Source organism: Hyla sarda, chromosome 13 (genome assembly GCF_029499605.1).
Source record: "Hyla sarda isolate aHylSar1 chromosome 13, aHylSar1.hap1, whole genome shotgun sequence".
NCBI lineage: Eukaryota > Metazoa > Chordata > Amphibia > Anura > Hylidae > Hyla > Hyla sarda.
The window spans coordinates 45,525,956-45,541,608 of NC_079201.1; the positions used below are offsets into that span (position 1 = coordinate 45,525,956).

Genomic DNA, 15,653 nt, shown 5'->3' on the forward strand with positions numbered 1-15,653 from the left:
ACGGTGGTCGCCCAGCAGTCACAACAGATAGCGCAACAAGGCCAACAGCTGTCTCAACTGACCGTGATGCTACAGCAGCTACTACCACAGCTTCAGCAATCATCTCCTCCGCCAGCTCCTGCACCTCCTCCGCAGCGAGTGGCCGCTTCTGGTCTACGACTATCCTTGCCGGATAAATTTGATGGGGACTCTAGATTCTGCCGTGGCTTTCTTTCCCAGTGTTCCCTGCACTTGGAGATGATGTCGGACCAGTTCCCTACTGAAAGGTCTAAGGTGGCTTTCGTAGTCAGCCTTTTGTCTGGAAAAGCTCTGTCATGGGCCACACCGCTCTGGGACCGCAATGACCCTGTCACTGCCTCTATACACTCCTTCTTCTCGGAAATTCGAAGTGTATTTGAGGAACCTGCCCGAGCCTCTTCTGCTGAGACTGCCCTGTTGAACCTGGTCCAGGGTAATTCTTCCGTTGGCGAGTACGCCGTACAATTCCATACTCTTGCTTCAGAATTATCCTGGAATAATGAGGCCCTCTGCGCGACCTTTAAAAAAGGCCTATCCAGCAACATTAAAGATGTTCTGGCCGCACGAGAAATCCCTGCTAACCTACATGAACTCATCCATCTTGCCACTCGCATTGACATGCGTTTTTCCGAAAGGCGTCAGGAGCTCCGCCAGGATATGGACTTTGTTCGCACAAGGCGTTTTTTCTCCCCGGCTCCTCTCTCCTCTGGTCCCCTGCAATCCGTTCCTGTGCCTCCCGCCGTGGAGGCTATGCAGGTCGACCGGTCTCGCCTGACACCTCAAGAGAGGACACGACGCCGCATGGAGAATCTCTGCCTGTACTGTGCCAGTACCGAACACTTCCTGAAGGATTGTCCTATCCGTCCTCCCCGCCTGGAAAGACGTACGCTGACTCCGCACAAAAGGTGAGACAGTCCTTGATGTCTACTCTGCTTCTCCACGTCTTACTGTGCCTGTGCGGATATCTGCCTCTGCCTTCTCCTTCTCTACTATGGCCTTCTTGGATTCCGGATCTGCAGGAAATTTTATTTTGGCCTCTCTCGTCAACAGGTTCAACATCCCAGTGACCAGTCTCGCCAGACCCCTCTACATCAATTGTGTAAACAATGAAAGATTGGACTGTACCATACGTTTCCGCACGGAGCCCCTTCTAATGTGCATCGGACCTCATCACGAGAAGATTGAATTTTTGGTCCTCCCCAATTGCACTTCCGAAATCCTCCTTGGACTACCCTGGCTTCAACTCCATTCCCCAACCCTGGATTGGTCCACTGGGGAGATCAAGAGTTGGGGTTCCTCTTGTTTCAAGGACTGCCTAAAACCGGTTCCCAGTACCCCTTGCCGTGACTCTGTGGTTCCCCCTGTAACCGGTCTCCCTAAGGCCTATATGGACTTTGCGGATGTTTTTTGCAAAAAACAAGCTGAGACTCTACCTCCTCACAGGCCTTATGATTGTCCTATTGACCTCCTCCCGGGCACTACTCCACCCCGGGGCAGAATCTATCCTCTGTCCGCCCCAGAGACTCTTGCTATGTCGGAGTACATCCAGGAAAATTTAAAAAAAGGCTTTATCCGTAAATCCTCCTCTCCTGCCGGAGCCGGATTTTTCTTTGTGTCCAAAAAAGATGGCTCTCTACGTCCTTGCATTGACTACCGCGGTCTTAATAAAATCACGATAAAGAACCGCTACCCCCTACCCCTCATCTCTGAACTCTTTGATCGCCTCCAAGGTGCCCACATCTTTACCAAACTGGACTTAAGAGGTGCTTATAATCTCATCCGCATCAGAGAGGGGGATGAATGGAAAACGGCATTTAACACTAGAGATGGACACTTTGAGTATCTGGTCATGCCCTTTGGCCTGTGCAACGCCCCTGCCGTCTTCCAAGACTTTGTTAATGAAATTTTTCGTGATCTCTTATACTCCTGTGTTGTTGTATATCTGGACGATATCCTGATTTTTTCTGCCAATCTAGAAGAACACCGCCAGCATGTCCATATGGTTCTTCAGAGACTTCGTGACAATCAACTTTATGCCAAGATAGAGAAATGTCTGTTTGAATGCCAATCTCTTCCTTTCCTAGGATACTTGGTCTCTGGCCAGGGACTACAAATGGATCCAGACAAACTCTCTGCCGTCTTAGATTGGCCACGCCCCTCCGGACTCCGTGCTATCCAACGTTTTTTGGGGTTCGCCAATTATTACAGGCAATTTATTCCACATTTTTCTACCGTTGTGGCCCCTATCGTGGCTTTAACCAAAAAAAAATGCCAATCCCAAGTCTTGGCCTCCTCAAGCGGAAGACGCCTTTAAACGGCTCAAGTCTGCCTTTTCTTCGGCTCCCGTGCTCTCCAGACCTGACCCATCTAAACCCTTCCTATTGGAGGTTGATGCCTCCTCTGTAGGAGCTGGAGCGGTTCTTCTACAAAAAAATTCTTCCGGGCATGCTGTTACTTGTGGTTTTTTTTCTAGGACCTTCTCTCCGGCGGAGAGGAACTACTCCATCGGGGATCGAGAGCTTCTAGCCATTAAATTAGCACTTGAGGAATGGAGGCATCTGCTGGAGGGATCAAGATTTCCTGTTATTATTTACACCGATCACAAGAACCTCTCCTATCTCCAGTCTGCCCAACGGCTGAATCCTCGCCAGGCCAGGTGGTCTCTGTTCTTTGCCCGATTTAATTTTGAAATTCACTTTCGGCCTGCCGATAAGAACATTAGGGCCGATGCTCTCTCTCGTTCCTCGGATGCCTCGGAAGTTGAACTCTCTCCGCAACACATCATTCCTCCTGACTGCCTGATTTCCACTTCTCCAGCCTCCATCAGGCAAACTCCTCCAGGAAAGACCTTCGTCTCTCCACGCCAACGCCTCGGAATCCTCAAATGGGGTCACTCCTCCCATCTCGCAGGTCATACAGGCATCAAGAAATCTGTGCAACTCATCTCTCGCTTCTATTGGTGGCCGACTCTGGAGACGGATGTCGTGGACTTTGTGCGAGCCTGCACTGTCTGTGCCCGGGATAAGACTCCTCGCCAGAAGCCCGCTGGTTTTCTTCATCCCCTGCCTGTCCCCAAACAGCCTTGGTCTCTGATTGGTATGGATTTTATTACAGACCTACCCCCATCCCGTGGCAACACTGTTGTTTGGGTGGTCGTTGATCGATTCTCCAAGATGGCACATTTCATCCCTCTTCCTGGTCTTCCTTCAGCGCCTCAGTTGGCTAAACAATTTTTTGTACACATTTTTCGTCTTCACGGGTTGCCCACACAGATAGTCTCGGATAGAGGCGTCCAATTCGTGTCAAAATTCTGGAGGGCTCTCTGTAAACAACTCAAGATTAAATTAAACTTTTCTTCTGCATATCATCCTCAGTCCAATGGACAAGTAGAAAGAATTAACCAGGTCTTGGGTGATTATTTACGACATTTTGTTTCCTCCCGCCAGGATGATTGGGCAGATCTTCTACCATGGGCCGAATTCTCGTATAACTTTAGAGTCTCTGAATCTTCCTCCAAATCCCCATTTTTCGTGGTGTACGGCCGTCACCCTCTTCCCCCCCTCCCTACTCCCTTGCCCTCTGGTTTGCCCGCTGTAGATGAAGTGACTCGTGATCTTTCCACCATATGGAAAGAGACCCAAGATTCTCTTTTACAGGCTTCATCTCGCATGAAAAAGTTTGCCGATAAGAAAAGAAGAGCTCCCCCCATTTTTGCTCCCGGAGACAAGGTATGGCTCTCCGCTAAATATGTCCGCTTTCGTGTCCCCAGTTACAAACTGGGTCCACGCTATCTTGGTCCCTTCAAAGTCTTGTGCCAAATTAATCCTGTCTCTTACAAACTTCTTCTTCCTCCTTCTCTCCGTATTCCTAATGCCTTTCATGTCTCTCTTCTTAAACCACTCATCATCAACCGTTTCTCTCCCAAATTAGTTTCTCCCACTCCTGTCTCCGGTTCTTCTGACGTCTTCTCAGTGAAAGAGATACTGGCCTCCAAGACGGTCAGAGGGAAAAAGTTCTTTTTGGTGGATTGGGAGGGCTGTGGACATGAAGAGAGATCCTGGGAACCTGAGGACAACATCCTAGACAAAAGTCTGCTCCTCAGGTTCTCAGGCTCTAAGAAGAGGGGGAGACCCAAGGGGGGGGGTACTGTTACGCCGAGCGCTCCGGGTTCCCGCTCCTCCCCGGAGCGCTCGCCTCTCTCTCGCTACCGCAGCGCTCCGGGCAGCTCCACTGACCCGGTGCGCTGCGATACCGTCTCCAGCCGGGATGCGATTCGCGATGCGGGTAGCGCCCGCTCGCGATGCGCATCCCGGCTCCCGTACCTGACTCGCTCTCCATCTGTCCTGTCCCGGCGCGCGCGGCCCCGCTCCCTAGGGCGCGCGCGCGCCGGGTCTCTGCGAGTTAAAGGGCCACTGCGCCGCTGATTGGCGCAGTGGTTCCAATTAGTGTGTTCACCTGTGCACTCCCTATTTATACCTCACTTCCCCTTCACTCCCTCGCCGGATCTTGTTGCCATTGTGCCAGTGAAAGCGTTTCCTTGTGTGTTCCTAGCCTGTGTTCCAGACCTCCTGCCGTTGCCCCCGACTACGATCCTTGCTGCCTGCCCCGACCTTCTGCTACGTCCGACCTTGCTTCTGCCTACTCCCTTGTACCGCGCCTATCTTCAGCAGCCAGAGAGGTTGAGCCGTTGCTAGTGGATACGACCTGGTCACTACCGCCGCAGCAAGACCATCCCGCTTTGCGGCGGGCTCTGGTGAAAACCAGTAGTGACTTAGAACCGATCCACTAGCACGGTCCACGCCAATCCCTCTCTGGCACAGAGGATCCACTACCTGCCAGCCGGCATCGTGACAAGCTGTATAGCTTGAGGCACAACTCAGTCCCATTGGCAGCAGGGGACAGTGTACAGCGCTGCGCAACTGTTCTGAACGCTGGAGCTGGGAGCTCGGGATTTCATAGCCCCGCCCCCTCATTATGTCACACCCCTCCCCCTAAATGCAAGTCTATGGGAGGGGGTGTGGCGCCCAACGCGATCGTCCTATCTATTGCAGAGATGCAGAGCGGCACTATACAGCGCTCACATATCTGCTCTGAACTCCGGGCCGGCCAGTGATGTCAATAGAATTCATATTGTTACGCCGAGCGCTCCGGGTCCCCGCTCCTCCCCGGAGCGCTCGCTACACTCTCGCTCCCGCAGCGCCCCGGTCAGATCCACTGACCGGGTGCGCTGCGATTCCGCCTCCAGCCGGGATGCGATTCGCTATGCGGGTGGCGCCCGCTCGCGATGCGCACCCCGGCTCCCGTACCTGACTCGCTCTCCGTCGGTCCTGTCCCGGCGCGCGCGGCCCCGCTCCCTAGGGCGCGCGCGCGCCGGGTCTCTGCGAGTTAAAGGGCCACTGCGCCGCTGATTGGCGCAGTGGTTCTAATCAGTGTGTTCACCTGTGCACTCCCTATGTATACCTCACTTCCCCTGCACTCCCTCGCCGGATCTTGTTGCCATTGTGCCAGTGAAAGCGTTCCCTTGTATGTTCCTAGCCTGTGTTCCAGACCTCCTGCCGTTGCCCCTGACTACGATCCTTGCAGCCTGCCCCGACCTTCTGCTACGTCCGACCTTGCTTCTGTCTACTCCCTTGTACCGCGCCTATCTTCAGCAGTCAGAGAGGTTGAGCCGTTGCTAGTGGATACGACCTGGTCACTACCGCCGCAGCAAGACCATCCCGCTTTGCGGCGGGCTCTGGTGAATACCAGTAGTGACTTAGAACCGGTCCACTAGCACGGTCCACGCCAATCCCTCTCTGGCACAGAGGATCCACCTCCTGCCAGCCGGCATCGTGATACATATTTTCCGCCCAGAGTGGTCATTGGCTAGATGGTGGCAGCAAATCCCCACTCTCAGCGGGAAACATTTATATTCACATCACTGGCAGGCCGGAGTACAGAGCAGAGATGTGGAGCGCAGGAAAAAGCATCTCCGCATCTCAGGGATGAAGGATGAAGGACGATCGCAGCGGGTGTCAGGAGTGACACCCGCTGTGATCTGTCCTTAATTGCAGGTACTACTGCTCCCAACATGTCGCACACTCTGCTCCATGCTGAGATCTGTAGTACCTACATTAATAGACAGATCGCAGCGAGTGTCACTTCTGACACCTGTTGCTATCTGTCTATTAATGCAGGTACTACAGCTCCCAGCATGGAGCAGAGTGTGCAACATGTTGGGAGCCGTAGTGCCTGCAGTTAAGGAAAGATCACAGCGGGTGTCATTTCTGACACCCACTGCGATCCTCCTGTATAATGTATAGATGCGGGTGGCCGGACGCTCTTCTGTGGTCCCCTGCACTGTCGTATATATACACCTATTCATATTTCCCACAAAGAGTTGTGAGTGGCTGAAACCATCTGGCCAATCACAGCTCTCTGCAGGAAATATCAATAGGTGTATATATACGGCAGTGCAGGGGACCAGAGAAGAGCGGCCACCCGCATCTGTACATTATACAGGAGTATCGCAACGTGTGTCAGAAGTGACACCTGGGGGGATCTGTCAATTAGTACATGTACTACTACTCCCAACATGGAACAGTGTGTTTCATGCTGGGAGTAGTAGTTCTATCTAAAAAAAATCGAAAAAAAAGGGAAAAAAGTTAAAAACACACACTTTATTCAACACATTATTAAAATACATTATTAATAAAAAGTTTAACAAAATTTATTATATCAAACATATTATTTTTACATTTAAATGGCCCCTTTCTAAATTTTTATTTTTGACGGCTACATTTTTAATTCCCTTCCCGCATACATAAATTGATCCCTGTTTAAAAATGTATAAATATTTCATTATAAAAAATAAAAATTTCATTAAATACAATTTTTTCCATCACTACTGTATCTTTTTTATTATAATTTTTTAATGGTACCCTACGGAATTTTATTAAAGATTATTAAAAAAAAGATATCTCCATCACTTTTTAGGATCAATAAAATCCAAAAAAGAATAAAAACCGCCGACAAAAACACCAAAGTTAAAACCCACATGGCGTTTTACTTGGCAGTTTTTTCACTTCACTTCACTTTTTCAGGAGCCAAAAATAGCTAAACAACCCCAAAAGGATAAAAAAAAAATGCCAAACTGAAAAACGCCAAGTGGATATGGCATTTTGCAGTTCCCTATTGACTTTCAGCTAACATTTGGCCGCACAGTTTAAAAAAAAAAATAAAAAAAAAAAAAAAAAAAAAAAACAATGCGACAGAATGGGCGTTTTTATTGGCATTTTTGCAAAAAAAAAAAAACAAGTGGAAACCTAGCCTTAGCAAAATCTTTGATAGGGTCCAACATAAAGAGTTACTAGATGAGCTATTCAAGCATGGTCCTCAAGACCCCCAACAGGACATGTTTTCAGGAATTCCTTAGTTTTTCACAGGTGATAAAACTGTGGTGATTTCTGATTTACTGACCATAATTATATGACCTGTGAAAGACTAAAAATCCTGAAAACATGTCCTGTTGGGGGTCTTGAGGACCGTGCTTGAGAAACACTGCTTCAGTGGATTTGCAGTTGAGTAAAGGATAGATATCTGGGGTTGTTGTTAAAGGGGTACTCCGGTGAAAACCTTTTTTCTTTTAAATCAACTGGTGGCAGAAAGTTAAACATATTTGTAAATTACTTCTATTAAAAAATCTTAATCCTTCCTGTACTTATTAGCTGCTGAATACTACAAAGGAAATTATTTTCTTTTTGGAATGCTCTCTGATGACATCACAAGCACAGTTCTCTCTGCTGACGTTATAATAATAATAATAATAATAATAATGCTTTATTTATTGCTGTCCTTTGATTTGAACCCAAGTCCCCAGCACTGCAAGGCAGCAGTGCTAACCACTGAGCCACCAGCTTGCCCTTAGCATACATCTGCTATGCATGGTTGCTAAAATGGACAGAGATGTCAGCAGAGAGCACTGTGCTCGTGATGTCATCAGTGTTCCAAAAAGAAAGGAATTTCCTCTGTAGCAGTCAGCAGCTAATAAGTACTGGAAGGAAGTAATTTACAAATATGTTTAACTTTCTGTCACCAGTTGATTTAAAAGAAAAAAGGTTTTCACCGGAGTACCCCTTTAATGGAATGTATTGTAGCAGAGACTGGTTTTCATTCACTTGGATTCATTTTGACAGCATCAGAAGGAGTGAACATGATGAGGCCAGGCAAAAGGGAAAGCAAGTCAAATGGTGGGGTTCATATGTTGACTGCTCATTTTAACTCACTCTTGATTTAGACGTGTGCTCGAAAGGTTCAAATAAATGTTCAATGAATTATAGTATCATGCATACAGTGCAGTAGCGGTGGCTCTGGGTCTATTACAATATATTTAACCTTAAACATTTTATATTGATGCAGGGACTTCTCAGGAAACAAACTGACTTTGTTTCACTCCAAAGACTTTATTGGACTCCCTAACCTAAGGAACCTGTGAGTATGCAATTGATTCATGGGGGAAATCTCAGGATGGTAGGTGAAACAGCAGCCCTGTGTTTTATTACATGTGTATATTTTCTATTCATCTCTTTCTTCTGTGCAGAAATCTGAGTCGCAACCAAATTTGGTTAATTGATGAACTATGGAATGTATCCCTGCCGGAGCTGCAGACATTGTGAGTATTATCACATGTAAATCACTCATTGTCCCTATTTACCAAACATCATTATGTAATAGATTCTTTTACTGGTATTACATTTACAATAGCTATATTAATTTTCAGTAATTCCTTACCACTTGGGAGAGGTTTATTTATGTGCTTTTTTACAGCTACCATTCATTTTAAATGGGAGTTGTACTAAACTCTTTGCTGTGCACTCCCCCTAGTGCTGGCTGTATGTGTCATGTTGGCAGCGATGGGTGCAATCTTGAGCCTGTCCACAAACTCTTTCCCTGCCTACTCCTTGGGGGAAGTTTTAAAAACCATTGTAGAGAAGAAGTGCAGTGCAATTGCCCATAGCAACCAGTCCGATTCCTTCTTCCATTTTTAAAAAGGCATCTGAAAATTATTCTTTTTTTAAAATAATTTTACACTGCTCAAAATGATTTTTTTTTTTTAAATGAAGGGAACACTTAAAGGGGTACTCCACCCCTAGACATCTTATCTCCTATTCAAAGATCTGTGACGTAACAATGCTCCGGCCCCTGCATTGCCCGTCGTTACGCACGGAGCGTCATTACGCACGGTCTGCTCTGTGCAGTAATTATAGCGGGGTGTCCCCAGCAGCGATACTTCGGCAATCTGACATCTTATTCCCTACCCCTTTAAACAACACAATGTAAATCCAAGTCAATCACACTTCTGTGAAATCATACTGTCCATTATCAAAAAAGAAAAAAAGAAAAGGGTTGTCGCTAAAATACACAGTTATGAAAGGCACCAGATAGAAAGGATAGTGGATCCCAGAAAGTAATACAAATCAATAAATCAGCTTAGATAAGACGCATGCTTAAATTATGAGCTATGTAATTAATTATGTATATAGCCTCCCAACGCGTTTCTATCCACGTGCTTTTATCAGCATACACGGGGATTTCATCAGGGGAATCTTAGCAAATATAGCTCAGTAACTATGTCAAAGACATGCATCAAAAAACAATAAAGTATATTAAAATACAAAATAAGCCAGTTGTCTATCAATAGCTGTCATCACTTGGACAAAGCAGTATGCAGGTCAGATAACCAGTGGTGGCATAGTATCCATACATACAGCACCGACGAATAGCGCATCCTGCAGTGGCAGGTAAACGGGGAAGTAGCCCCGCGTTCTGTATCAGCTCGTGGTAAAGCCGGCGCCTGATCTTTGGCCAGATAAAATCTGGTCGGAGATTTCAAATACGTCCAGCGACCAGCTGAACGACTAATTTAGGACCACGCAGACATTTCCCTTCCCTTAAGCAGCAATGTCTGCAGAGTGGGGATCCACCAGAACATTGAACGAGTTCAGTGTTCTGGCGGAATTTTTCCAGCAAATTTTTCTGGTGGATAGTTTGCCTAGAAAAATCCACAGTGTGCACTGTTCTGATTTGTAATTCCCTGCAGGTTGGCTGTCAGCAGCAACACATTCGTCCGGTCCAACTTGATGTCCACAAAGGCAAAGACAGTTAAATTGCAATCCCCTGAGACTTGGAGTTTATAAGAAAGAAATAAGTCCTTCGGGTCAGGGCAAAGTCCATATGGAGGATATCTTGTAGAAGTCAGTGTAGCAGCTAGTCCTGATACATGTTATCCTGGTAGTCTTTTGCAACTAAAACATGCACTCTATCTTTAGATAGCAGCTACTACAATAGATTAGAGGCCTTGAGACTAGCAGCCAATGAGAACATGTAATGAGAAAAAGTTGGGTTTTATATAGGGAACTAACTATATGAGGGCTACCCTTATACTAGAAAATTATAAGGAATTCCAGTTTGTTAAAATAACATACTGCTTTTCCCCTGATGTGGCAGCAGAGCGCAGAAATGTGTGTATGGGTTTAAAGGGGTACTCCGGTGGAAAACTTTTTTTTTTTAATATACCCCCGCGTCTCTAAGTTACACTCCCCTGTCTGTACACCCCCCCCCCCCCCCCCCCGATGTGCCTTTGATCGTTTCGGTCAATATAGTCAACCTGCATTCAAGGTCTGGTGAGTGCTCCGCTTCTTTTTCCTATTGGAAACTTGTTCATACTGTCTTATAGCGTAGCAGCACCTACATGTACCTCCAGCAGTTGCAAGGGGAGAAGTCAAAAAGGGTCCCATCTTTTCCTGTCCTTAAGATGCAGAGAGTGGTGCCGAGCTTGCTTCATTATATACTTCACTTAGATTTGTAAATCACTTCTATTTAAAACTCTTAAGCCTTGCAGTACTTATCAGCTACTGTATGATCCACATGAAGTTCTTTTATTTTTTACTTTCTGTTCTGTCTGACCACAGTGCTCTCTGCTGACAACTCTGTCAATGTTAGGAACTGTCCAGAGCAGGAGCAAAACCCCATAGCAAACCTATCCTGCTCTGGACAGTTCCTGACATGGGCAGAGGTGTCAACAGGGAGCACTGTGATCAAACAGAAAAGAAAGTCAAAAAGAAAAGAACTTCCTCTGTAGTATACAGCAGCTGATAAGTACTGGAAGGACTAAGATTTTTAAATAGAAGTAATTTACAAATCTGTATAACTTTCTTGTACCAGCTGATTTAATAAATTAAAAAATAGTTTCCACTTTAACGCTATTATACTATTTATTACATGATAATGTACTAAAGTGAAATTTTACATACAATACAGAAATTTCTCAGGTAAAATCCCTTAATCCATGAATGCTGCAGCTTTTCTTCAACTACATGAACTTTTGAACAAATAAACATAGAGTTTATGTTATTGTGAAAACAGCAGGGGAAAAACAAAAGGGTTGTAGTTGTAGCTGTAAAACCCAGTCCAGGTACCCAAAGGGGACCCAATGTACCTTTGCCATTTCAAAGGACAACTGCACTTTAAATCCAGATTTTAGGGGGGCAGAATAATTACTTATTGGGTCACAGAGATCCAGAGTTAAAAATAGTAACACCTTTTTCCATTTCTTGTTGTCTCAGTGTTTACAGACAAACTTTCATTACTTTGTTGCAGAGATCTATCTGACAATCGTATACCATGTGGCTGTCCCCTTCACCGTTTAATTTCCAATTTAGCAGCAGCAGGAGTGAAATTACTTATAAGCACAGAGACAGAAAGCTGCACTCGTAACACCAGTTTACCTTTACTTTCTTGTGGTAAGATATATGTGAAGTACTTTTTAGTCCACACTGTTAGAATTAACTAAACTGGCTGCTGAATAATTGTTATCATTACCCAATTTAATGGTACCCATTTATCGATCTCAGAAAGGTGGCCCTGCAGAGATTTCAACCTGTGACCCTAAGGTTTGTGCCTGTAAACATACACAGGCTGCAGAGAGACAGTGCAGACAACAAAGACTTTGTAGGTAAGAGGTCTCACCCAGGGCTTTATACACAGATTAGATTGCTCGTGCTGTGGGTTCTGCTGTTCTGGCTGTGTATAAAGACATATAAATGTAGGATCTCCTGTACAGTATATGGCAGACATTATAGACATTAGACTCCACCCACCATTAGACTCCACCCACCATCTTTGAAAGACCTGCAAAATATAGCTGAAGCCTGCAAAGCAGACATTAGCTAATACACTGCTCAAAAAAATAAAGGGAACACTAAGATAACACATCCTAGATCTGAATGAATGAACTAATCGTATGAAATACTTTCGTCTTTACATAGTTGAATGTGCTGACAACAAAATCACACAAAAATTATCAATGGAAATCAAATTTATCAACCCATGGAGGTCAGGATATGGAGTCACAATCAAAATCAAAGTGGAAAACCACACTACAGGCTGATCCAACTTTGATGTAATGTCCTTAAAACAAGTCAAAATGAGGCTCAGTAGTGTGTGTGTGTGTGTGTGTGGCCTCCACGTGCCCGTATGACCTCCCTACAATGCCTGGGCATGATGCTGATGAGGTGGCAGATGGTCTCCTGAAGGATGTCCTCCCAGACCTGGACTAAAGCATCCACCAACTCCCAGACAGTCTGTGGTGCAATGTGGCATTGGTGGATGGAGTGAGACATGATGTCCCAGATGTGCTCAATTGGATTCAGGTCTGGGGAACGAGCGGGCCAGTCCATAGCATCAATGCCTTCCTCTTGCAGGAACTGCTGACACACTCCAGCCACATGAGGTCTAGCATTGTCTTACATCAGGAGGAAACCAGGGCCAACCACAGCAGCATATGGTCTCACAAGGGGTCTGAGGATCTCATCTTGGTACCTAATGGAAGTCAGGATACCTCTGGCAAGCACATGGAGGGCTGTGCGGCCCCCCAAAGAAATGCCACTCCACACCATTACTGACCCACCGCCAAACCGGTCATGGTGGAGGATGTTGCAGCAGCAGAACATTCTCCACGGCGTCTCCAGACTCTGTCACGTCTGTCACATGTGCTCAGTGTGAACCTGCTTTCATCTGTTAAGAGCACAGGGTGCCAGTGGCGAATTTGCCAATCTTGGTGTTCTCTGGAAAATGCCAAACGTCCTGCACAGTGTTGGGCTGTAAGCACAACCCCCACCTGTGGATGTTGGACCCTCATACCACCCTCATGGATTTGGTTTCTGAGTGGACACATGCACATTTGTGGCCTGGTGGAGGTAATTTTGCAGGGCTCTGGCATTGCTCCTCCTGCTCCTCTTTGCACAAAGGCTGAGGTAGCGGTTCTGCTGCTGGGTTGTTGCCCTCCTACGGCCTCCTCCACCTTTCCTGGTAGTGCCTCCATGCTCTGGACACTACACTGACAGACACAGCAAACCTTCTTGCCACAGCTCGCATTGATGTGCCATCCTGGATGAGCTGCGCTACCTGAGCCACTTGGTGACTCTGACTCGTGCTACCACTAGAGTGAAAGCACCGCCAGTATTTAAAAGTGACCAAAACATCAGCCAGGAAGCATAGGAACTGAGAAGTGGTCTGTGATCACCACCTGCAGAACCACTCCTTTTTAGGGGTGTCTTGCTAATTGCCTATAATTTCCACCTGTTGTCTGTTCCATTTGCACAACAGCATGTGAAATTGATTGTCAATCAGTGTTCCCTTGATTTTTTTGAGCAGTGCTATTTGACATACACTAATTATATAAAGCAGGGCCAGACTGGGACCAAAAATAGGCCTGGGCATTTTAGATCAAGCAGCCCATTTCGGTAATGGGTGTGGCTATGTGAAGGTGGAGCCACAGTGGGGATGGGCCAAATGATAATTATAGTTGGGTATAATAGGGTACATAAGGAAAAAAAAATGCATACTGTGTATGTGTGTGTGTGTATATATATATATATATATATATATATGCACACATTAACATAGCTAAGACAATTTCCTGTGATAAACACATGTACCTCTAAATAAATCATATAGTTTCCGAATAACACCAGTACCATACATATAACCATCATGCTGTTATTGACCAAATCCTGTATACAACCAGCAGGGCTGCCATCAGAAATTTCGGGGCCCCTCACACAGCTCAAGGCCTGCCCCCCCCCTCCTCCTGTTCCATGTAGAGATACATGGAGGAGGTGTGCCCGCCGCAGCTTCCTGCGGGGTACAGAAGTCAGCTTCCAGCAAACCGCCGGGGCCTGTGCAGGAGATAACGGGGGGGGGGGGGGGGGGGGGGGCAGCGCTTGGACCCCCCTGCGTTATAGGGGATAAGTTATTTTTCACCAGACTACTTCTTTTAAAGAGGGGCCTACCCAAACTATATGGAAGCAACTATTAACAGAGGGGCCTACCCAAACTATATAGGGGGCTCCATCTAATTTGGGTAGGCCCCTCTCTTAATAGTTGCCCCCATAGTTGTGGTAGGCCTGGGCCCCTCTCAGAGACGCCTACAACTATATGGAGGGAAAACTATTAGCAAAGAGGGACCTGCAACAACTATATTGGCTGGGGCACAATTTGCCACTATATAGTTGTGGTACGCCCCTTTCTGCTGTTAACCGTTGCCTCCAATGCTGTATCAATGCGCAGTGGTCATGCGCAGGGGTGTAGCTAGAAACCACAGGGCCCCGATGCAAAAAATTACCTCGGGGCTCCCTACCCCTCCCGCAGACCCCCCCCCCAGGGCCCGGGCATATTATAATAAGCAGCCCATTTTTTGGGTGGGGGTCCGACTGCTGAGACCCCCACCGATCACCTCGGTTGAAGTGGTTCTCCAGCTGTTGGAAAGCTAAAACTCCCATAATTCTGGAGAGCCTCAGGCAAAGGGAGTTGTAGTTATGTAACAGCTGGAGAGACACAGATTGGACACAGTTTTACCCATCATCACTGCAGAACTTACAAGTGACTACAGTTCTGATGGGACAGTCAGGAGAATACACAATGATATCAGCGACCTGAGTGACGTCTTCTGACTTGAGTGATATCTTCTCTGTTATCTTTTCTTCTTCATCTGGTCCAGAGACCAGGTCTTCCTCCAGCTCCATCTTCTCTGCAGAGTCTGACATCCAGACATCGTTGGCTCCTCACTTTGTCAGCAGATCCTCATCCTCTGCATAAAGACAGTAATCATTATAACCTTGCCAGAAAGTGTACCCGAAATAAAATACTGCCCCACACTGTACCCTAAATATAATACTGCTGTACACTGTGCCACTAAATATAATCCTGCCCCACACTGTACCCTGAATATAATACTGCCATACACTATACCCACTAAATATAATACTGCTATACACTGTACCCACTAAATATAATCCTGCCATACACTGTACCCTGAATATAATACTGCCACACACTGTACCCTGAATATAATACTGCCATACACATCATATATACATATACACCCCCTCTTATCCTCTGTGTCCTCATCACCCCCATAAACCCCCTGCCAAACCTCTCCTCATCACCCCCATAACCCCCTCTGCACCTCTCATCCCCCCATAACCCCCTCTGCACCTCTTATCACCCCCATAACCCCCCTGCACCTCGTATCACCCCCATAACCCCCCTGCACCTCGTATCACCCCCATAACCCCCCTGCTCCTCTCATCACCTCC

The 15,653-nt window shown here is 46.6% G+C and overlaps 1 protein-coding gene across 1 annotated transcript in view; it reads left to right on the top strand.

Annotated features, from left to right (window-relative positions):
- LOC130297299 (polycystin-1-like) overlaps positions 1 to 15,653 on the top strand; it is a 396,912-nt gene that overhangs the window by 68,110 nt on the left and 313,149 nt on the right. The window contains exons 5-7 of the mRNA XM_056549607.1: positions 8,416 to 8,487; positions 8,597 to 8,668; positions 11,656 to 11,798. Coding sequence (XP_056405582.1) covers positions 8,416 to 8,487; positions 8,597 to 8,668; positions 11,656 to 11,798 — 287 coding nt within the window. The remainder of the gene's footprint in view (positions 1 to 8,415; positions 8,488 to 8,596; positions 8,669 to 11,655; positions 11,799 to 15,653) is intronic.